The sequence below is a fragment of the Lacerta agilis genome, chromosome 7 (genome assembly GCF_009819535.1).
Source record: "Lacerta agilis isolate rLacAgi1 chromosome 7, rLacAgi1.pri, whole genome shotgun sequence".
NCBI lineage: Eukaryota > Metazoa > Chordata > Lepidosauria > Squamata > Lacertidae > Lacerta > Lacerta agilis.
In genome coordinates this window covers 26,132,357-26,156,923 of record NC_046318.1, presented here as the reverse complement: position 1 = coordinate 26,156,923, position 24,567 = coordinate 26,132,357, and the positions used below count along the sequence as shown (strand labels likewise).

Sequence of the window (24,567 nt, the reverse complement as noted above, 5' to 3'; positions counted from 1 at the left end):
TTCTAGTGACTTTTAAGAGACCATAAAATATGGATATGTAAATGAGGGAAGGGTTGTACGTTATCTTAAAGGTGGTTTTCTATAGGTGTTGCAAATTACAACCCAGAACAACAAGTTTCATTTAAATGGCTTTCCTCCGCAGTGCAACATGTGACTGCATTCAACTGACAATCAACACATTAAGTACAGCAACAGTCTACATGGTTGCTTGGAGAAAACAAGAAGGAATGATAAAATATTTCAATTTGAATTAGCTAGGAGGGAAATTAAATTACAACGGGCTTGGGGGGGGGGAAGACACATGGATCCTGCACAATTGAGAAACATCTATTTATTGCTCACAAACCTAATCCTAAATCATCTGAAATGATGAAATGACCTTTACGTATACTGCTACTTGTATCTGCCATGACAATTCTGAAAATAAGAATAATCCTTTAAATGCAGCACTGTTGGGCAGCAGTAAGTTGTGAAGCTCTCTTCTTGCTGCAGGTGTTCCCACTGATGTCTATAATAAGCTGCTAATGATGGTGTTTGAAGACTCTGAACCCTTTTCTTCCCTTCCCACTGCCAAAGCAACCTTTACAGCAGAGCTAAAAGCATTCTGCTTAAAATGTTCAGCAAAACATTAACGGCTTCTGTTAAGCATTAGCAAAGATTGACAAACACACTTGTGTTCAAGATATGGTACGTATACAAATGGATAAAGCAAATGGTGTAGCACAGTACTCATGTCTTATATTTTTCAACTACTTGGATAGAGCTTGCGAAGCTTTATTCTGTATTAAGGCTCTTTGCAAACCTCAATAAATAGTGGCATGCTTTTTTTTAAATTTAAAAACCCCACCGAAGTGGAATCATAACTTTCAAAACACTGTTACCCTCATTTTATATAGCCATTAAAACATAAAATTACCTACAGAATATCAAAATAAGGGTGTGTAGCTACCATTCTGTACTAGTAAAAAACACATCCACTGCAAAACACTTGATTGAACAGCAAAAGAGCTGTGAACAAGACAAAAGAAGGATCAGGCAATGGAAAAGTAAAAAGTGGCAACCCTATGTTTAGTCCTGATATACCCAGCCAAATACAACTGGCTAGTCAAGGAACATCACAAAGGGTATTCTCTTCCACCCTGCTCCTTCATTAGTTGTATCTATATTATTTAGACCCAACGTAGTGCCCTCCATAAGTTGCTGGACTCCAATGCCCAATCATCATGGTCAAGAGATCATGAGCTTATTGATAAGGATCAGGATATTTTATTTATGTTTACTATAAAGAGACTCTTGAGAGTCCCATGGACTGCAAGAAGATCAAACTTATCCATTCTTAAGGAAATAAGGCCTAAGTGCTCACTGGAAGGACAGATCCTGAAGCTGAGGCTCCAATACTTGGGCCACCTCATGAGAAGAGAAGACTCCCTGGAAAAGACCCTGATGTTGGGAAAGATTGAGGGCACAAGGAGAAGGGGATGACAGAGGGTGAGATGGTTGGAAAGTGTTCTCGAAGCTACCAACATGAGTCTGACCAAACTGCGGAAGGCAGTGGAAGACAGGAGTGTCTGGCATGCTCTGGTCCATGGGGTCATGAAGAGTCGGACACGACTGAACGACTAAACAACAACAACAACAACAACAACAACAACAACACATTTTTTAAATAAGGGGCAATGATGACAAACTTCCAGAAGAATAAGTCAAAGAAACTTATTAGGCGGCAACAGTCACATTAGCACCAGCAACAATGGCACCCATTTTTTGGACACTATCCTTTGAGGAGATAGAACTGGACATGGTGTAATGCCCAATTTAGCTGATTGTAAATAAGTTGGTATGTCTTCATATCCTCTAGTATAAACAACATCTACTGTCATGAAAATATCTTCTCATGCATTGTCTTAGGCTTTCAAAGCCGGCCTTTTGGAATCCCAGAATGGATAGTTTGGCAGCCATATCTATTCTAGAGACTAGTTTTGGTAATACAAGAGTCTATTCTTTCATACACATAATTGAATATACCTAATCACTTAAGATTAGACTTACTTTTAAAGCCTACTGACCAAATTATTTATTTTGATATTATTATCTTTATTATCTTTATTGCATCACATACTCTGGGGAAGCCCAGACTGGAAAAACCTAAAAGCCCCTGATGATTTGATGTTTGCCTTGAAATGATAATAAATAAAGGGCTTGATAGCTGCAGAAACGTTTTTATAAAAAGGTGTTTAAAGAGTTGTTTGAAAGACTCCCTACTGACTGCTCTATGCAGGCCTGCATTAAACAACCCAAGCCCTTAGTCTCCTCCACCGCTGTCTGAGCACCTGACAGATACAGATCTCCCCACATAGCTGTCTTGGTGGGAAACTGCAGCATACTCCATATCCATATTGCTGAAGCTACAAATAAATAGGATTATCTACTGCCAGCTCTCTGCTGCTGCTCAAGAGTGTATCTGCACAAGATTATCTTGTAAAGAACAAATAATAAGGATCATATTCTGTTGATTTAGAGTCCATCTTTATACATTATTTTTTTAAACTGGTCAGAGGGTTTTAACTGCCAAAGTCCTTTAGTTAATTTACTGCTACCTCTAGATGCCAGTAGCTCCTCCTCCAGGCCTGTGCACCAACTGGCAACTCTTATAACTTGAACCCCCTTCTCATAATGTCACTTATTGCCTTCCCAAATGCATTTACATGCAAAATACAGCTGCCTTCATATCCTGCCAGCTATATATTCCCATCATTCAGTTCTCCTCCATTGGCCACATCCTTCCTTCTTGGCCAAAATGCAAGAAAATGGCTGATTCCACACTCCTGCACTGATAATTTTAGGGGGCGGCAGCAATGTTGAGGTCTGATGTAGCAGCAGCTCTCTGAAGGTCAGACCATTTCCCCATGCCTCCTAACCCTGCAATAAATCTATAAAGGTCTTGTGGACCACAATAGGGACACTAAAAGGGCCTGCTAAGTCTCCTGGGCCTTATGTTTGACAGCTCTGCCCTAAACATAAGGAAGTAAGTTTCCCTGATAAGCGCCTTTAAGCTGCGATCCTTAACATACTTACATTGAAAAATGTCAAGTTCTACCAAACAGGACATTCCCCCTCAAAAATGTACATAGGATTGAGGCGTTAATCACCTAATTTAGAGGAACACATAATGAAAACTTGGGCCAGCACTGTGAAAACTGATATCCCTAAGCTGAAGTATGTCACACTGAATGGTTCACCTGGTCTGACAGCATAGTTCAGAAGCCAGCATTCCAAACATAGTAGCCCTGTATTTTGGGCGTAAAGGGCATTCTTTGGATTAGGAGATGAAAGATGCAAGAGTGATTTGGAACATAAAAGGTGAAACTAAGTGGTATTCACCAATACCCAAATGGTGGCAAATCCAAAAACAAACAAAGAACACCACCACACTCCACCCAGCCCTGTTGCCATAAATCCCCAATTCATATAGTGCTGAGAAGCCTCATGGAAAATAAATGGAATCGGTAGAAGTGTTGTTAAAAGAGCTTCACATAAATGCTCTCCACAAGCTATATTTGGCCCCTTCTGCCAACTGTCTCTGGCAAACTCACATTCAAATTCTGTGCAACCTAACAAGTTTAGAATTAAAGCTATTACACTATACTGCCTTTGGCAGTGAAAAATCAAACAACAGAAATATGAATGTGTTAGAGACATGTTGATACGGTTGTTTTAATTTCTATTATGGTTTTCACTGCAGTCTGTTCCTATCAACCTAATATTTTGCTACTGGGTTAGAACTTGAGAAAGGAGATACTCAAGAGTTTTATGTATAAGTGTATTTTAATAAAGCAATATTATTAACATTTTCATCCACTATGATGATGAAGTATTGCAGGAGGTCTAAAAGCTTCCAGGATACTTTAAACTATAATTGGTTCAATAAAAATACTGGCAGCAATTCAGAGAATTGCATGTGCAGCAGAATCGGATTGCTGGCTGCAAACAAAGAACCTATTGGGATACTTTTCAGAATGCACTGCTTCTATTAGTCTCTAAAGGAATGGTTTGTACACTTGTTTTAAACTTCAGGTATCGTAGTGACAAGTGTGTCAAGTGGAGTAAAGTATCGTTTGACATTTGAGAGAACACCTCTCCTACATCTTTAAGAACCGAATTCATGTCGATTCATAGTACTCTGCTATTGGCTGCTAAGAAAGACCAAGTACATTAATCTTTTACCCCTTCTGCCTCTTTCAAATAATATACACCACTCCACAATAAACAATTTAGCACAAATCAGGAAAATACTTTAAAAGGGGGGGATATCCCCCCAGAACAGAAGCAAAGGTATCATATATCATACTGACAAAAGCACACACCAAACTGACTACACACTGTACCCATGGTTTGTTTATTGTCCAGGAGACCTAAACCACAAGCCTGGATTCAGATGACAGTCTAAACCAAGGCATGGCTTATCTCAGCACGATGTAATAGCAAGACAACTAGGGAGGAACAGAGTGGTCAAAGTCTCCACCCTGGAGGCCTAAACAAAAACTGTGCTAAGCCATACCTTGGTTGAAAGTTGGTTTAGAATGCAAACCTAATTCTAATGTACTTATTTTATTTATTAAATTTCAAAAAGGTCAACAAAATAATGCAGGCCTGAGCATCTTTTATTACAACCATGTAATAATTTTGATGTTCATACCCCATTGTTATGACAATATAATTTATTTGAATGAATTAGAATGCATTTTTCACATATAGGAACTGCGCCGTTTATATAACCACCCAAACAAAAATGTGATGCAACATGTATCCTCTTACATACTCTATTCTTCTCCAGCATTCTGGGGACTGTGCCAGTTCACCAATTAAAATTCAGTGCACAGTAAATCCTACAGAAATCACTGCAGATGAAGAGTGCCTGGTCTACATAAAGTGTAGACAATACAACTCAAGACTTGAGGTGGAAAAATGCAATTTTTGATTGCTCCCCTAAGAAAGAAAGAAAATCTACTACCTTGGAGATTGAGACTTATCCTTTCTATGCTAGTTCTCTACTAGCAGAGAAGTTAAAAAAAAAAAAACAAACCCACAAAGGATAATTCAAAATCAGTATCCCCTCCCTCCTCTCCATCTCCTAAAAGCAAACAAATCTGCAGCCAGAAACTGCTACGCCCATTCAGTTCTGCTAACTGAGAATTCCACCACCTCATTTGGGGCTTGTGAATAAATAAGATAATTATCTGCAAATTTGGCTAATGTATTCCTCTAGACTTTTTAGATAAATGTAATCAGACAACTGGCACTAAAAGGCTGAGGCCCAGTATAATGAGCCAATTGATACACATATTCTATAGTGCATAGTCCCTCTAATATGTTGTGGGGACACGATCCATTTGTATCTGCTCCAATAACTGAACAGTAAGTGAAATGCACAAGATCTGTTCAGATATTAATTCTACTCCCTTCCCTTTGAATCTCTGTACATGGCGACATCATTAGGTGTAGAATATACCAGCTGAATCGAGAGATAATGAACATGGGTTCTGTTGTGATTCAAATGAGATCTGGCTTCAGAGGGGAATCTCATACACATATATATGTAGGATCTCCTGGTACCGAAACTACAGTATATGTGCATAGGGACTGAGAGGACAGTGGGATCCCAAATACCTTCTAGAACCTTATCATACAGGGAAAGTTAGTAGGTGAGTGAAAATTATAACTGATAAGGCCTGTTCTGTGAAAGCAATCTAATAAAAGGTTTGAACAGAGAGGAAGGGAAATATTTAGAAAAGAAAAGCAAATACATGAAAAGTTCTAAATATTAAAAAAAATGTATTTTTTTACCGTATTCTTCTACATCCTGATCATCTATTAATCCCACTGAGACTCCCAGATCCATGCATTTTTTGCTATGTGCCTTGGACTTCATATGTTTTGTCAAGTTTCCTTAAGAAAAGACAAACAATGCACATTTTTACCAAAACCACATGACCGTAACATTCAGCATGTCACTCTCTGCAGCCAATGACACTTGGGCCATTATTTATCTATTATTTTATTTAAAAGGTTAACACAAAGCTTTTACAAAGCTTCCAGAGCAGTCAGTATAAACATTTTTTATACACACAAAATATATAATAGCATGTTAAAAATCATAAAATGCATTTGAAAACTTGGGAGAATAAAAAATGGCCTTGGGTTGCATCCAACTAAGTTATTGTACAGGCAGAACAATTTCCGCTCATGTGGTGGAAATTCCCTTCTCTCTTCTCCTCCTGGGTGGCCCTGCAACCCCCAAATCTGTTTTGGGTCCCCTCCCCAACTCTCTGGAGCAGGTGGGGGGGAGTGCGAGGAGGGGAAGAGAGGGAGAGGAAGTTCCATTGTGTGAATGGAAGACTTGCTTGTGCAATGACTTCGTTGGGTTCAACCCTTTGGCTTTTAAATAAAGTTAATTTAGATTCAGCTCAGCTTTGAAGATGGAACCAAGTGCAGTGGTAGACAACATGTCTTGACACTGAAGGCTATATCAGAGAATGTTGTATTCATTCCTAAGAATGATGCATTAATTCTTCTTTAAATGAGGATTTTCAAGATGTAATATAATTTAGGAAAACAAGTTCCAATTTGCATTAATAAATAGCTTCAACAGATGTCCTGCTATTTCCAACAAAAGACAACATTGTAAGAATCCACAAGGACCTAAGAGACAAATACTTGCTAGGCACATTCTCTTTTGACATGCTGCTGTTGAATGAGCACATACTAAAATGGCAGAAGATGGATGTGGCCTCATAACTATCTGGGTACTTGGGCAAGGCATCATCAGTCAGGAAGGAAAAGGAAAGTCAGTCAAATTCACACCAGTATGGAACTCAAAGACGGCAAAAGTTAAAATGCCTTCCTGCAGGATATACTGTACTGTATGTGTCTACTACCTTCCCTGCAAAAGGTCTTTTGACTGCTCATTTCCTCCCCACATCCTACCTCCCACCTTGCCCAATCTGATCTAATGAAGAGTTCTGGAGAACTTGAAAGCTTGCATTTGAAAGTGTTATATTTTATCTAGTCTAAAAAGGATATTGCCCTTACTCTAGGTTTCGGACTATTTCTTATAAGCCAACACGGCTCTCCTTTTATTTTTGCAATTTGTTTAAGTTCCCACAGCTTTATTTCATACTTCCAACATGCTTATTGGAAAAGCAACTGCCAGCAGGTTGAAAAATAAAATCTATAAGTCATGACAAGCTCACTTACCTTTAGTTTTGAAGGAAAAATTGCAATAGTTGCAGTGATAGGGACGGACGTCTGTGTGCGTACGAATATGTTTCTTCAACATACTGGGCTTTTTACAGCGTATTCCACATTCTTCACATATATATTTTCCTCTTCCTCTCCCACGAACATATACATATTCTTCATTTGACTTGTATCTATTTCAATCAAAACATACCAATAGACTCTATTGCAAACGACAGAGCATTACAGGCCGCACACAGGAACTACCCACCCACAGCACTTCTTTCTTAACAGGATTCAGTCCTTCACAGCCTACAGACCAGGGGTCAGCAAACTTTTTCAGCAGGGGGCCGGTCCACTGTCCCTCAGACCTTGTGGGGAGGCCGGACTATCTATCTATCTATCTATCTATCTATCTATCTATCTATCTATCTATCTGGAGGGGAATGAATTCCTATGCACCACAAATAACCCAGAGATGCATTTTAAATAAAAGCACACATTCTACTCAGGTAAAAACACGCTGATTCCTGATCCGTCCGTGGGCTGGATTTAGAAGGCGATTGGGCTGGATCCAGCCCCTGGGCCTTAGTTTGCCTACCCATGCTACAGACAGTCCAACATCTTCTGATTCCAATAGAATGGAAATAGCCACATATCATCAATGTTTTGATGGCGCCATCCTCCAAATCCCTGGATGGCAGCTCCCAGAGGTTTTATATAGATGTTAACTAGCATAGATAGCTGAACGGACCCACATGAAATCACACTTTCTAAAAGCCGAGCAACAATATTCTAGTACTAGTTCTGGTAGAGATCCTGGTAAGAGCAGAAACCACAGTTACAGTTTGCAGGTCCTGTTTTCTAATCACCAGGCGTTCCCAGGAAATCGTTCATTAGGTGAGCATTCACAAAACAAGCTGACAATTTCCATTATTTCCAATGGGAACATTTCTAATCCATGACCTCTTTCCCCTCCCCCACCATGGTTTGTCCTAAAATGGCTGCAGCCAACCAGCAAAAAAGAGGGGGAAACTTGTTTGTCCAATCTCTCCTACTCCCTGATGTGTCTGTTCTCTCTCCCACATCCCTCTCTCCATGGTTTCTGCTTCAAAATAGTTGCCACTGACCAGTGAAGCACAAACAAGTAAGGAAGGGGGGAAACTCTGGTTGTTTGGATATTTGAATCAGGCATGCATGTAGCGATGTTTGGGCACAATTCTTTATGTTCAGATAATGGAATGTGCAGATACTGAGTGTTCTGATGGTGGGAGCTGCATGTTCCTCCAACCACCACCTCCAAGTCAGTACAGAAGAACACCATTGTCAATACCATCAAAAGCCACTGAGAGGTCAAGGAGAACCAACAGGACCAACTATGGCCTACCATGCAAGTAGTCATGATCTGGTTTCATCTGATCATATTTGTAGGAAATTAGTTGTTCAGAACTAAGGTTCTTGTTATTTTGGTTTGCAACTGGGATATTTGACTCCACGTTCACTAAAAATTCAGTTTGAAGAATTAAATGTTAAAACTCCAGGAGAAAAAAATAGCCATGTGGGTGGGAGATTTGACATCACAAGTGCTGAACCAAGGCTAGGGGTGAGAGGCAGGGGATACTGTGGAGCAAGTAATTTTGAACATACCAAGCCATTTGGGTTGCTTGTATGACTAGAATCTGGATCTGGATCTAATCAGGTTCACAATAACACCTTTTTCTACTGAGCTACCATGACTTCCATAAAAAATATTAATAAAATATTGCATTACTTTTAGGGGGGAATACTTACCCTCCATCAAATATTTTCACTCTTCTTGGCTCACTTTTGGCTAAGGAATTATCATTATCTTGATCAGTGCTTATTTCAGAGTTTTCTTTATTGCTGAATTCCCTTGCTGCCTTTTGTTTAACTAATGCCCGCTGAAAAAAATGTAAATTGTTACGTTTCTTATTGTAAGCAGATTAATGTATTTACCGAACTAGTATTGCTAGTGAGTATCTGGCAAAATAGGAGTTGAAGATTACCATTTTCAGACACAGTTGTTTATGTGTTGACAATACAACTAACTTTTATTTTTGTGACAATTGCTACACCCAATTCAATATGCTCATTAGAGGGAGAACAGGAAAAGAAAGTAATCACAAAAATGTTTATATGGTTATATACTTAAAAGAACATGTGTTTATGTTTTTGCCCAGAAGTAGCCGTCTGTATATGATTTAGGAGTTGGGGGGGGGGGAGATTCCCCAATGCAGCTTTTCAAGCTTATATCTATGGCCAGAGAAAATTAGCATATCAGTTGTATAAGGAAGTAAAATATGTTTAATATACTGCATTTAGGCTACACAAATAAAAAAAAACAAAAAAAGTTTGTTCTACAGTTTTTATTCTGTTTTACAGTTCTAGAATTTTCAGTCTAGCATCTATCTTGGAACCACTCCCAAGAACACACACCCTGAACATGCTCAGTTCCAACCCTCCTCAAGAAACACTTTTGATTTGGGGCTACTAGGTAGCAACCACATAAAGGTATCTTACACTCCCTCCCCTTTTGTTTATACTGTCAACATATACTGTAATCTATACATTGGCAGTAAGAATACAGAAGGCAGTGGGAAAAACAGAACAACAACAACAATAATTTCCTAAATACGAAACATTGGTCTAAACCCACAAATTCCCTTGTTTTTATAAATGCAACCTCTCCCTGGGCTTGGGGATTCTGTCTGAATGGCATAGTGTAACTGAGTGTTTCTGGCTCATCCAGGTGTTCTATCTCAGAGTGTGTCTCAGAGACATACCTGCAAAAGTTGTACGATCTGATGCAGGGGCTGTGGACTGGCATAATCGATGTGAAGTCTTGCCCAAGGTCATTATTATCATTCCCTTGGGTGTAAGGGTGCTTTTGAAGGAGCATGACAGACAGATTGACAAGCACCACACCACTGCACTCCTGTCTCAATCTGCTGGTCTATTCCTGGCCACCACACATAAACTACATGCTAATTTCTTCATACAATGCCAGGATGGACTTCATGCAACAAATTCAGCACAGCAGAAATTGTGTAGTACAATTCCCTGATAGTACAACTATCTGAGAGTCCAATAATATTCATCCATCCTGGATAGCCAATGACTCCCTACGCTGATAGTGCCGCCGCCCCCCCCCCCCCCCGGCAATCCATCCATTAATAATCTTCACCCTCTAAATAACAGAGAATCTTGACCAGTCACCCGTTTAATCTTTGCTGGATTGATCAGGCATGTGGATAGCAGTTCAATAAGAAAAACAGTTTCAGTAGGCTGAGGTACTGTCTTTGATCTATCTGGCAGTGGAAATCTGCTAAGGGGATCAGCATTACCCAGGGCTTGACCTGGCTTATATTCAAATTTGTAGTCCTATGCAGACGTCAAGCCCATCTCGGGATTCTAGCAGACATCACTGGCTTGTTCTCTCCCTGCAGACCCTGAAGAGGTTTATGATCAGACTGTATGACAAAACACCCGCCATCTAGATACGAATGGGATTTCTTTTCAGCAGAAAACACTGCTAACTCTTTACATTCTAGTTGTGAATAGTTTTCTCCCCCTGCTAAGGCCAGTGACCTTGATGCAAACAAATGGAGTGTTCTGATCCAGTAGGCATTTGGTGGGCTAAAAGTGTTTCTTGAGAAGAATGGGAACCTGTTTAAGTCATCCATGCTCCTTAATACTTATAATGCCCATAAAGGACCTCCTTTGTCTTGTGATGCTTTGCCATATGAAGTTCTTTATGGTTATTATAATGGATAAGGATCTTGGATGACTTAAATAGGTTCCATTTTTGCCTTGTGGCCACTAGGTGGCAACCACATAGCATTCTCCTTGATTGACGCCTCCCCCCCCCCCCCCCGCATCATTTCTCTTTGTAACTGGACAAACTCTACACTGACAAGCATTTATCAACTGAAAACTAATCCTTATAATCTTTCCATGACTGTAAAATGTCCAATTATTTGTAATTCAACAAAACTGTTGAAATTAATAGACAGGTAACTTAAATCCATTTATTTCAATGGGTCTAGTCTGAATATCAGTAACACTGGCTATCTCCCCATGGACTTGCTCTGCATCCAGCATAACAAAACTACATAAAACGTGTTTATGAGACATCTAGTGACAATGTAGACAATAAATCCTGGTTGGTTGGATTCAGCAGAATACGTCATCATGGATTTCCATCTTCTGAACAGATAGCAGAAAGATCACAGGAAGCATAAACCTCAAGTCAATGTAGAAAACAAACTTCTGATGCCTTGCAGTGAATTAAACATGAAGTGCTAACCATACTGCACATGTTGTATATTTCAGTGGTATGACTTATAGCATTTACTACTGGTCACTGATGGGGCTAGCTGTGAACATCAACTAGGAACATGCTCTTTTTGCTGCTGCATAGCGGATGTCACATATGACATCAGGTTTGGGGGAAATGGTCTTGTGGACTAAATTAGTATCCCCATGGGCCTGAGGTTCTCCACTGTTGGACTATACCAACCAATACAGGAAATTTCATGCAACAATACATAAAACTTTAACAACACTACCGAGACTTACCGGTACACATGGTTTCAGAAAATGAAACATCACAAAAAATGAACTGTTCATGTAAAGCACCAGTAATGTTCATTTTTACACTACATTGTTAAGATTCAAGTAATCAGGGCAAATATTTTTAGGGGTTACATGACCAGGCTGTAAGTGTGTTATGCTGACTTTTTTTGTCAACTATTCCACATCTCAAAGAAATTTGTCTTGAGCATCAATAGTTGTTAACTTTTCAGGCCAATACAGGGGTGGTTATATTCCTTCCTCATCTCTTAAATACTGTGAACGGGACAAAAATTAACCGAACAAATGAAGCCAGGTTTTGTTTTGTTTTGTTTGCTTAACAAGGATTGAAGCAGGTTAAGGACCTTGGTTAAGTGAGGAACTTAATTAATCTTCGCTTCAGCTAACATTAGCTCCAACATATCCAAAACTGTACTTAAAGCATGAGAAGAGGTAACTTCATTCAGGAGATGATGTGTGTGAGCCACTCCTGATCTCTTACTCAAAGATTATGTCTGAACAAGCTCTGTATACACAATTAAGATTTTGCCCACCCCCAAATTCTCTTCTGCATTCATGGTCCATAGCTATACTTTTATAACTGGTTACAATGCTAAAAAATTCCGTTTGCATTCTGAAAAACCCTTAAATAGTTGCAGCTAGACAATGACAACAGATGCACAGTCTTTAAATGTGCATAGTCAGATGTAAGATCTGGAAAGCTTTGCTGCTGTTCATACGCATCAGACTACCACACTTTTTTCTGAGGTAGGGGAAATTTATGTTGGATGTGTACTTGAAAATCTCTTTAGAATCTCAAAGACATCTGCTTTTAGTTAGACAAAATGGCAGACAAAAGAATCTTACAATTATTTTTTTGCATCTCTTTATTTCGAAGCTCACATTTTAATATTAACTGATAGCTTCTAGTTTCAGCTGCTTGATATTAGCAGTACCAGTGAAACTTCGTCATCCCAGCTATCTGGAAAACATAGCTAGTGAGAAATTTGGCATGTTCCACCCAAACCTGTAAAAAATATGTTTATCTAATAGTGAAATACAACAAAGGCCGACATTCAAAGATACAGCATATGGCTCTGGTAGAAAAACTGCAGGTAGTTTCTGAAAGGAGGTTTTTCTCCATTTAGAGAAGCTGCAAAACAGCATCTTTTATAGATTTATTTGAAGGAGAGCTTAAATTCTCTTTTTCCATTTTGAGACTTGCACTAGAAAATGAATTAATGACACTGATTATCAATAACTGTGTTTTACTGCTAAGATTCGCCGGCTCTTGTACTCTGGTGAACATCTAGAGCTTTGTATATGCAGGACCTGCCCTATTCTTTTCCAAGTCAAGAAATGCTCAAAGTGTACAATGTGAATTTCCTATTGCATTTGTAGAGCATTTCTGGGCATCTGGACCTTGTGTGAGGTCTGGTCATTCCTTCAAAATCCCCAAATGGCACATCCTACTACAAGGAAATACATAGTTTTAGATGCTACTCCTCATGTTGTAAGATCGATAGGTGAAGTATTAGACTGGGTCAGAAAATAAGAAACATGAGCGCAGAGAGAGGTTTATTCAATGAAAGTGCCACAAGTGACAGATTACATGATGTAAATACAGTTATTGGAATATTAGATACTGGGATGAAGTAAATATAAAAGGATGGATGGGGATCATTGTATGCAGGAATTCCTTCTGTGAGTGCAAGTGGATGAATGCAAAAAGGGATTTCACTGTCCCACTCGTTTGCAAAACCTAAAAATCCAACTTTGGGTTTTTTTAGGATCTGGCAGGGATTTCCATTCATCTATTCTACCAGCTTCAAAATTAATGCCTACATTTCTCTGTAAAATAAATTCTATTCAATAATACAACTCCAAAAAAATCTTCTCTTTTCCTTTATAAATTTTTTGTTCAAGCCAACACAGTACAGTAGTATAATAAAAATGTAACCTTCATTAAGCCCCAATAATAAAATATTTTTTTTAAAAAAGCAGTCCATGCATGCTTTTTGTGGCACAGACTCATGGCAAAGCAGAAAGTCAATTTTGTTTTAGCTATATGCACAAAATGCCTATTGTATTTTGGTGCAATTAAAACATTCCTCTTTTCTGAGGTTCATGTGGCTTAACCTCTTGACCCCAATGAAGTGTTCATATAGAAAACCCCTCTGCAGTTCTGACATGACAGAACACTGCTATTCCTAAATGATCTCAGTTATGTGTCACTGTGTGTAGGCCTTGCCCTGTGGGAAAATGAGCTGTGAAGAAGTATGAGACACCTTAACATTCCATGAAAATAGAGTTTCCAATTCAAATTCAATAGAGGAATTTTAAAGAATAATATTAGCTCTTTTGGGAATTTCAAGTACTGTATCCAAACAATATCCAAAAGCTTTTTACAGAAGCACCTGGCTTTCTGCACAATTTTTTAAATTAGAATATGGCTTTCATGAGATGTGATAAACCTCTAAAATTTTAGCTAGGTAAAGATAGCTCAACATTTATATAGTGATGCAATAAAGCAGTATTAACAATGCACCATCAGAGTTCAACGAGTTTTCCTCCCAAATGCAAATACCGGTAAGTTATCCTCATTTTTAAGAGCTTATATAAATACTTTAGTATAAACACTTGAATTCCCCCCTTAAAATAAATATGTTTTATGCTTAGTACCTTAAGTAAGTTGTTCTTCCACTTGCTTGAGTAGACCAGTATGTCAGATCTGAAGTTGGTACTTATTGCTAGAGTATAAGATGGTTTTCCAGCTTTCTGTTTTGAATTCAGAAGGGAAAGAGCAAGTTTTGTCGGCAAACCAAGTGGATTGGGATTGTCAGGACTGACAGACCAAGAAGAATAAACTGAAGTCTTTTGGTCATTTTGCAACAGATGCACAGGCTTCCTTTTTAACAAGTAACACCATGTAAAGTTTGTTGTAGTTTTTAGGCTTGGAAAAGATAATCGCTGTATATCATCCGTATTCACGGCGGACAAAGTGGCTCCAGATTTTGCTTGGCTCAAAACACTCGACTGCTTATCATCATTCACTTCTGGGGAAATCCTCTCTTGACTGTTATCTGGAACATTTAGAAAGGAAGCCTGAATATTCAGAGAAGTAGATTCAGCTGACTTTCTGACTGCAAACCTTCCAGTTTCAGAGATCGATGGGTTATCATATTCTAAAGGCTCCTTTATGAGTGAAGAAGCCCCACACCGAGCAGATTCAGCTGAACCAGTCAGCAGAAGATCTGATGAATTACCAGCTCCAGTGCTTTTATCATCTTGATCTAATGAGAAACCTTCTAGGGGCTCAACTGTGCAGATCTGCCGCACTAAGAGTGGCTTTTTTTGCTTGTTAGGTTCGCTAGCCTTTATGGTCAAAGGATGCAGTGACATAGCACCTGTAGTGCAAGCAGCTCCACTTTCATCTTTAACACGCTTCTGGTGTTTTTCCATGGCAATGTCTAAACTATTGGCTGGCGAGAGCATGCGCTTACTTGAGGCTGTGGCTTCCTGCTGAGGGAAAAGTCCACCAACTGGCACTTTCTGAATCATATTTGAGGACCCCAGGGAAGCTGAATTTTTGCTTTCCATCTCACAAATCAAATTTTCAAACACAGATGCTGGCTGTGAACTTGGCAAACACCTCAGATGATCTTTGTGGGATTTTGGCAGCTGAGTTTGATCTTTGACTGTTGGCACTGATGCAGTGTTTATTTTACAGAGAGACTGGTTTACCTGATCCCGTGTTACCAAAATTTGAGGAAGGGGTGCAACAGCAGCCAAACCATATGATGGAATATTACTGTGAATGCGCACGGGGATGAAGGGCGCAACATGATACATTCCACCACTGCAATTATCGGCAGCAGTTCGTTGCAAGGGTGGTGTCACATATGGCTTGGGCACTTTGTCATTCAGTTTAGTATGTATTTCTGATGAAGACCCAGTCTGCTCTGTGCTAGCTGCACCTGGAAGACCTAAAGGATATTGCTTTCCTATGTGCAATGCTTTAACTTGAAGCTGATATTTGGGAGCAAAACAATCTTCTTGCATACTATGCTGACCAGCAACCATGCTCGTGCTTTTCTGAGTTCCAAGTGCTGATCCCTTGAAAGCTGATTGGGAATACTGATTGAGTGAAGCTTGCTGACCAGGATGATGTAAACTAGAGCCTAAAGACCATTCACTAGAAGACGGGTTAAGAGAGTTGTTGCTTTTCACTGACTGCGACTCACGCAAAGGCTTGATGTAAGTCTTGGGGTGCTGAGAACTTGAAGACAATTCCTCGGGTTTCCCAGACCCCTGCAACCTCTGCAAGGACACTGAAGTAATATCTGTTGCAGGACTTATTTGAAAAGAAGTACTTGACATGACATCAGGCTGATTCTTTTCTAGAGCAATATTTAAAGATATTTGTCTTACAAGGGGGCCCCTTCTTCTTTCTAACAAAGGTACATGTCCACTGCCAGAAGTCAGTTTAGAAGTAGATATCTCTAGAAGTGAGGCAGGCTTGGATGGAACTGCACTTCCACAGTCAAATGACTTGCTTCTGTAATCGGCAACTTCCATGGACGGCTGGGTGCAGTTAATTTGTTCAGAAGCAGCACGTCGCATTTCTCTGAAATGAGGACCAGGCACACTAAGCATATTTGAACTTGTAGGAATTGTAAGAAATTCCAAGGATTTATTTGTAGGCTCTGCTTTGGAAGCACTCTCATTCTTAGATACATCATCTTTATCAAAAGAAGTTGAGAAGCTAGATGCACGTGACAAGCTACTCTCCCGACTGAGACTTCTAGAAAGCGTAGATTCAAAGCTTGACTCAGCAGAAGAATGCTCCATTTCAGCCAAGCGAATTCTTTTCTTTTTTGGTGGAAGTTTTTCTGTGGGTAGCTTTGATAAGGTTTCACTACGCTGTGGCCAGTTAAATTTTTCTGTCTTGTCCTGATCACTGCATTGGTTTTCCTGATCTCTATCAGGCTCTTCTGTCACCAGTATTTCAGGAACCTGGATGTTATGCTGGCGAACAAGTCTTAGTGGTTGCATGGGTGCACTCTTTTCATTAGAAGTGACTTGACGTTCATGCAGCTGAACTCTTGAGGCTTCTGCTACTTGAGGACGGTGGGAGGCACTCAGGAAAGAATGCTTCTCCTCTTGAGCTATAATGGTACTCAAGGAATGGAGCTTCACAGCTTTGTTAGCATCCTGAAGGGAAACTGGTGATACCCTTTCAAATGAATCTGATTTTTCAAATGAACTAGGTCTGCTTAAGGAGTTTGTGTGCTGAATTACTGAAATCCCAGCCCCTTGTCTTTTCAGTTCTTTTTTTTCTGGTGCCACTGGAACAGCCTGCTTCTCCCCATGCAACATCATATTTGGCCCCACAGTCTGCTCTGCACCATGAGTCTCCAGCTCATCTTGTGACAGTTTCTGTAGGGAAATACTACGTGAACCTAGAACAGCGGCAGTGTGTTTGGAGACACTGATTGTATTTCCGAGTTTGTTTTGACACTCTGACCCAGCTATACTCTTTGACAAACTACTACTTGTATCATTTGTCTGCAGTTCATCATCATCATCTCCCACACTTTTCATCTTCCTCCTTTTTCTTATCTGAGATGTCTGCTCCCAGACACCGGTTGAAGTGGCAACTCGATAGTGAAGAATTTGGGGTTGTGTACTGTTCAAGACCATCTTGTGCTCAGAATCTCGTATAGCTGCCTTGGTTTTTGGTCCATGTAACTCTGAACAATAGAACTTTTTGTGGTTTTCGAAGTTTTCCAGTTTTCTGTATCTGTTCCTGCAAGTCTCACACTCAAACATTGTCCCTCGGCCTTGCTGTGACTTTTTTTTATCCATAGTTGACCCTTGTACAAATGATTTGCTTCTTGACATTAAAAATTCACTTGATGTACTGCATCCATAACTTTCATCTACAGATCGTGTTTGTCCAAAAGCGTGCCCTTCACTGACTGAAGAATCTTCTATTGCTGCTTGCCGAACAAGGGTGCGAGGGTGCCCGCCTTGGAGCTGTGGAGTAGCAGGTCCTGGCACAAAGACGTCATCATACAAGGAGCCAATTTTATCATCAAAAGACTGACTTCCACGTAGGGGGTGAGGGGGAGGTATTACATTTGTAGGTACAGCTGAATAACTGGTAGTTGGCATAGAATTACTTCTGGTTATAGGTAAACAGTCAAGAGTTGGTACAGACAGCAGAAAAACCTGCTTTGACTTCTCAGTAGGTGTAAAAGGAGACTTTGGTATATCGGAGCTTGAGCTAGTCCTTCTACTCATAGGCTTTAGGTCAAACTGAAATGAGTCTTTAAAAATGTAAGACTTTGGAGAATCAATACTGCCTCTTCTTGAAAGGGATGTTCTCCGTGGCTTCACACTATCCAACTGTTTGTCATCCACTACAGCCTCATTATCAGATATTAACTTTGAAATGCGTTCTTCAAGTGTTTTTGTGGCCAGAGGTGGTCTCATCTGGCCAGATGAAAGCAAGGTCTTGTCAGCACAAATGGTTTGCACAACAGATGCCACAGTGGTGCTCATTCGTGGCACACAACTTTTACTTGAGTCTTTTTCGGAAGAAGGCAATCCTTTCATAAATGGAGCTGGTGGACTCATGGTCTGATCTGCACTTTCTGAACGTGAAAAGTAGCCTGAATCAGTGCTACCTAAACTTCTGGGGCTCAAGAGACATTTTACTTGCTGATCTTGAGAACAATCTGTCGCCTGCTGTCTTTGTAGTTGCGCATGTATTGCTGTCCCTACAGGGGTCCCAAGCTGTTCCTCGGAAACACTTGTTTCAGTTTTCTGATGTTGCTTAGCATCAGATTCATTTACCAGCACATGTGTTAAATTTGGTTTCACATTTGTTACTTTCAAGTCCCCTTGTTGTTGTGTTTTAGAAAGTGTAGAGGTGGGATCTGCTACTTTGGGGCTATCTGATCTCAAAGGAGATACATTAACAGGGCAAACGATCACCTTGGGTAAAGCTGTCCTTGGTTGCATAGATGAGTCCTGAAATGAGGAGTCACCCAGCATATATTCCGGATTTCTTAAAGAAATGGGACTACCTTTGTGCAATGAGTCAGAATTGGAAGGTATTTTCACTACATGCACAGGTTCAATTTCTAATGATCCTTGGTCTTCTTGTCTTTCATCAGCTGTGCCTTCATCATCACTGTCACCACTTTCTTCCACATCTGAATGGATGCTAAGTGCTTTGTCAGATTCATGGGAGAGAAACCCACTAGAATCTGGCTGGAGGACAAGTCCAAGTTTGATAGCATGAGCATGAGACTTCTTGTGCTTATACAGATTGCTTTTGGTCTTAAATGAAAATCCACAAGTCTCACAAGGATATGGTCGTTCTCCTGTGTGGGAGCGGATGTGCTTTAGGAGAACGCTGGGCTTGGCACAAGCCCTATTACAATACTCACAGACATATTTCCCTAGTTTTTTAGGCTTCTGGACTTTTAGAAGGTTACATATTTGTTCTACACCATGGCTGACAACTGAAGCTATCTGGGCTGAGTTGTACAAGGGAGCTATAGATAACTGGGTGGTAGAGCTAGAGGGATGAACTGACAACGGAGATTTTGCTACTAGCTGGTTTTGAGAAAAAGCCTGAGTAACAGAGGATTGGGGGCTCATTATTGAAGAGGTTACTGCTATGCTGTATATATTCTGGAGTTTGAGATTTTCCAGGTTCGGCTGTTGCACCAGAGAATTAGTGAAGCTCTGACATGGAGCAATTTGTTGGTTTTGTTGCCCAGCTTTAGCAAGAACTTGCTCTTGTGAGTGATCAACTGAGGGCACCTGTGCTTGTTCACTCTTCCCTGATGTTGCTACATGCACAGTCTGTGAAGTGCAAGGAAGAAATTGAGATCCAGCTACAAATTCTGGCTGCACCAAAGCAGCATGACTTTGGACATTCAGTGTATTGGATGTGAGACAAGAAGAGGCGCTTGCAGTTTTATTTGGTCTCAGTTTTTCTATTTGCATCCCACTGAAAGGGCACTCTTGTGCTAAGGTGTTCAGCTCAGGCTCCATAGCTTTCAGTAAGACATCGAATGCAGTATTTGTACATGAGGATGAATGACTACAATCAACAAAAGTAATACATTCATTATTGTCAGCCTTGGCTGCACTTGAGCTAATGGAACCCTTCTTCACTGGTAAGTTTAACTGGGATGAACTGTGGTCTTCTACTGGCCATTTATTCAAGTCCAAGGTTTGAGGTAACAGAGACAATTTGGGGTGCACCGAAGTCTCAGATTTGGATGTTTTAATAGCTACCTCACTGCTAAGTGCCCCCTCATTTTGTTTGTTTTGTTTCCCATTCTGCGTTGCCAAACTGTGCACTTCTTTTAGGAGCTCTGAAGTATCAGGAAGGATGTTAGACAATGAAGAAGGCTCTTCTACTTTTTCTTTAGGCTTTGCCCGAGCTGGAGTTCTCAAAGGCGATTTTGGTATTTTCGTCAGGTGATTCTCAGTTACAATCTTTTTACGTTTCACACCTTTAACCGTGTCCGTGCTCCCTCTTGTAACAGCCTTGGAGATTTCTGTCAAACACAAGGAAATAAAAGTCAAATGGTGATTCTGCAAATATATCAGCATCATTTACATAGCACTTTCAACATATTAAATCTTACTCAGTCTTTACCCACACCTTGTTACCTATTGAATGCCATGCCATTTAGCAATTTAGGAACTGAGGCAGAAGATAGTAATTTGCTTGAGAGCACCTAAAGTTCGTGAGTTTGAGCAGAGTTTGAATTTAATACAGCATTTCACTGAACCACACTAGTTTTAAGTACATTCTTAATTTACAGAATTTGCTTCAGAGACACCTCCCAAACTTATTTCATTTCTTGTACATATTAATTATATTCCATTTTCATCATGTTTTCATTACCACTATACAAACCATTTGCTCAGTTAACTGAATTAAATATGAATGAAATTCATTAGGATGAATCTTGGTTCAACAATGTTCCCTCCTCATCTTGTCTCTGGGTGTACTCAAGAGTAACTCCATTAAAACCAATGCTTTTAGCTCATGATTAACTTAATTGATTTCAGTGGGTCTATCTTCAGTGGATAACATAGATACTAGTTCAAAGTTTGGACACTCAGGTCCTTGGTACCTTCCAAAATCTATTATACAGGCCCTAGGGCTGGTGATAAGATTGACAGATTGTCCAAAAACAGTTTGAAGTCCATATTGTGATATTGATTTCATAATTTTTGACCTGTCAATATATCACGAATCATGGAGTGTGTGGGTGTAGGTGTGAAAAACTGTGAAACCAGCTAATGCCTTTACATAGCTCCATCCTTATTTTGGACACTGTAATAAATCACAAAGTTCAGCTGGTGATATATCGTAATGTTGAAAACCTCTACACAGTTCCATCCTTATTTCAGGCATTGTGATAAATTGATATATCACAATGTTTAACTGGTGAAATATTGTGATGTAGAAAACCAGCTATCGCCCAGCCTTGATGGGCCAACCTTCAGCACATGGGACTGTTTCTAAGCTGCTCTATTCAAATGGAATACTTCATCAACAAGAAATACTACGGCAGAGATGGAAAACCAGTGGTTCTCTAAATGTTGCTGGACTCCTTGATGGCTGGGACTGCTGGGAGCTGGTGTTCAACTACCAGTATATTTGGAAGGCCACACGTTCCCCATTCCTAAGAGAATACAAAACATAATTCTGCAACCAAGTCATCATTTGAGTCAGGTGGGGAAGGCAAATATCTAGACCTTTAAAATATTCACTTGAAAACATTTGAATGGAAGAGTTTCTTTTGTTGAGACGTTGTTGTACTCAGCAAAAATCAATGCATTCATGTATTCTTTCTTCATATTTAAGACAGAATTGGCAGAATAGCTTTGAAAGATTAAGTGCTAAATTAAGCACACTCAGTGTGTTTTCTTCTCTATTGTCAAAACAATCCCAGCTCTGCTGGGTCTGGCACCCGTTACTGATTTACTGAGTAGATTTCAGCAGTGAGAGATTTAAAGCATATGCACTTACAAATGTTATGTTTTCTTCAAGAATCATGAGCAGAAATTAACTTCTCCATTCAGACAAGAAGTTAAGAGCAATGATCTTGAATTAGAATCCTATGTCAATGGTATGGAAACGACTAAGACACTGAATTTAGATGGGGGAAATGCAGCTGGGGCTGGATATCAAACAAGTTGCAGGAAAACATGGCCACAGTGAATACAACTGTGGACAACCCAATGCTTCTGGAAAGATCTGAGCCCTATTCTTCCTCAGGCACAATATGTTTCAGCCTAGAAAACATGTAAAGTTGAGCAATCAAAGGAATGAGGACAGACTGAAGTGGGGCAGCACCCAACAAGAAACTGAATGGGATGAATGAAGCCTGACTGAGACACAAGGAACAACCAGCTTGCTGTAGCCTAGTTACAATGGGGAAACTGATACCTGTCAAGAATTTATTTTGCTTTTAAAATTAAGCTATGATCTGGGTTAGCAGAAATGGACAGCAGTACATATTCATGCTTGGAGAAACCCAGTGATGTATAAAATAAAGGCTTTGATTACCCAGATACCCTTTAAAGTATTAGTTATCTTTACTGGGCCATCACTGTCAATGTGGCACTAAATAAAGGTATTGCTGTATGTAGAGGCAGCTAAGGCTTATGTAAGTTGTGCCCTACTAAAAGTGCAAAATAATATGTTATTCTAGGCGATGGATTTTTATTCAGTACTAACAAAATGCTGTAAGTTATATGTATTTGGAGGCAAGGTTTGCATATTGCTGGCAAATCACATTGAACTTCCTTATGCAACCCGTCAATGAGAGCCCGGCAATCCAGTGTCAGATACACAGGGCAGGTTTTGTGTTTAAACCTGGTAATAATTTGCAACGTAAAAGACCAAAAACTAAGGGCTGATTTCACTTTTTGTGCTCTGGGACATATAACCAAGTATTCAATATATGCTGGCCTTTACAAGATGTTTGGAATCAGGGGAGAATGTATGTCTTAAATTTAAAAGCCCCAAAGCTGTAGATTGAGCCCTTTCTGGCAGCTGCCTCAAAAGGGTTTATTTGGGTGTATGTGTGTTTTTAAAGAGACATATTCACAATTCAACACTAATAACCTTACACAGAGACCTCAGGATGGAGGCCTTAGCTTCCTTCCCTTTCAGAGCTCTGCAAAAAATTCCCTGTGATGATCATTTACCGGTAACAGGTTTTTAGGAATCTTGAATGAAAATGGTCAAAATTTAAATTCCAAATCAACCCCCAAGTTTTCAAGACTGGTGGGTGCTGATGATGGAAATACAAAATAATGAATAAGGAACATGGTAGTAACAACATCAACATATTCCAAGCAGCTAAAAGTATTCCAAGCACATTCAAAATGATGCACATATGGAGAGAACTTTAATAATTAAGAAACTAAGTTCTTTCAGTCCATTTAGCAAGAATACTTTGAGGATAAGGTAATAAGATTGCACCATCAACAGCTGCTTAAAATTTAGGGAAGATAAAACTATCACAGTTAGTTATTAGTCATTATAGCCAAGTGAAATCCCCATCTTCTTAGACATTCTGCTCCTGAACAATTTCTGGTGGAAAAGAACAAGGGAGGCATCTGATTGGCTACTGTGGGGAACAGGAGGTTGGACTGGGCAAGTCAACATGGTGCCCTCCAGGTGCTGTTGGACTCACATTCCCGTCAGCTGCAGCCAACATGTCCAGTGGTCAGGAATGGCTGGCCACTGTATCTGCAATGTGAGCTAATGGTGGTCTTTCATTATTAGTATTATTTGCATATCATTATTTCTGATCATCATTATTATTATGGGATTGCTGGAGAAAGGCTGCAAGAAGAGAAACAATGGTGTGTTTTACCTTTCTGTGAGTCTTCTGTTTCATTAAGTTCTTTTTGTGCTTCTTCAATTTTGTCTGATGAAAACAAAAAGTAAATCAGAAAAAGGAGGGGGGAAACATACTTTGATCACAAATGGTTTTAATTTCTTCCCCTCACTTTGTTGAATAAACACTTGTAAAAAAAAAACAAAAAACCCACCACCCTCTTTTTAACATTACTGAACAGTTTACCCATCCTCATATACAATGCGTACACTGTTCGTTGGAGGTGTAAGGAAGGCAACCAAGATGACTGATAAACAAACCAGAAAAAAACGGTTTGCCATTGATCCACCCCACACAACACATAGTCAAACTATGGGATTTCCTCCCACAAGATGTTGTGATGTGTATCAACTTGGATGGCTTTAAAAGGGAATTAAGACGAGCTCATGGTGGATAAAGCTATTAGTGGTTACTAGTCATGATGACTATATGTTACACCCAGTGTCAGAAGCAGTATGCATCTGAATTCCAGTTGCTGTGAAACATGAGAGGGTTATTGTGCAAACAACCTGCCTATGGGCTTCCTGTGAGAATAGAATCCTGGACTAGATAGGCCTTTGATCTTATCTAGCAGTGCTCTTAGGTTCTTAGGGAAAACCATCCTACTCCAAAAGCTTAGGCCATGCAGCCCATTTAAAACTACATTAATATTAATGTCAATTAGCGCAGCCCATTAGTGGCTTTGCTTCTGGCTACAAGTGTATGTCTGAAGAAATAGGGCTTAATAATGTATCCATGAAAATACTCAGGCTGCAATAAAAATCCAGGAGGCAGGAGTTTCAGG

General features: G+C 39.8%; 1 protein-coding gene across 9 annotated transcripts in view; it reads right to left on the bottom strand.

The window, feature by feature from the left end:
• The window catches only part of HIVEP1 (HIVEP zinc finger 1), a 90,146-nt gene that overhangs the window by 5,142 nt on the left and 60,437 nt on the right, over positions 1–24,567 (bottom strand). For 8 of the 9 annotated variants that reach the window (XM_033154568.1, XM_033154571.1, XM_033154573.1 and 5 more), the window contains 5 exons: positions 23,760–23,813; positions 14,512–20,414; positions 9,028–9,158; positions 7,255–7,430; positions 5,845–5,946 (listed from right to left, as the gene is read on the bottom strand). In XM_033154568.1, coding sequence (XP_033010459.1) covers positions 5,845–5,946; positions 7,255–7,430; positions 9,028–9,158; positions 14,512–20,414; positions 23,760–23,813 — 6,366 coding nt within the window. The remainder of the gene's footprint in view (positions 1–5,844; positions 5,947–7,254; positions 7,431–9,027; positions 9,159–14,511; positions 20,415–23,759; positions 23,814–24,567) is intronic. The other variant, XM_033154576.1, reaches the window with a different exon arrangement.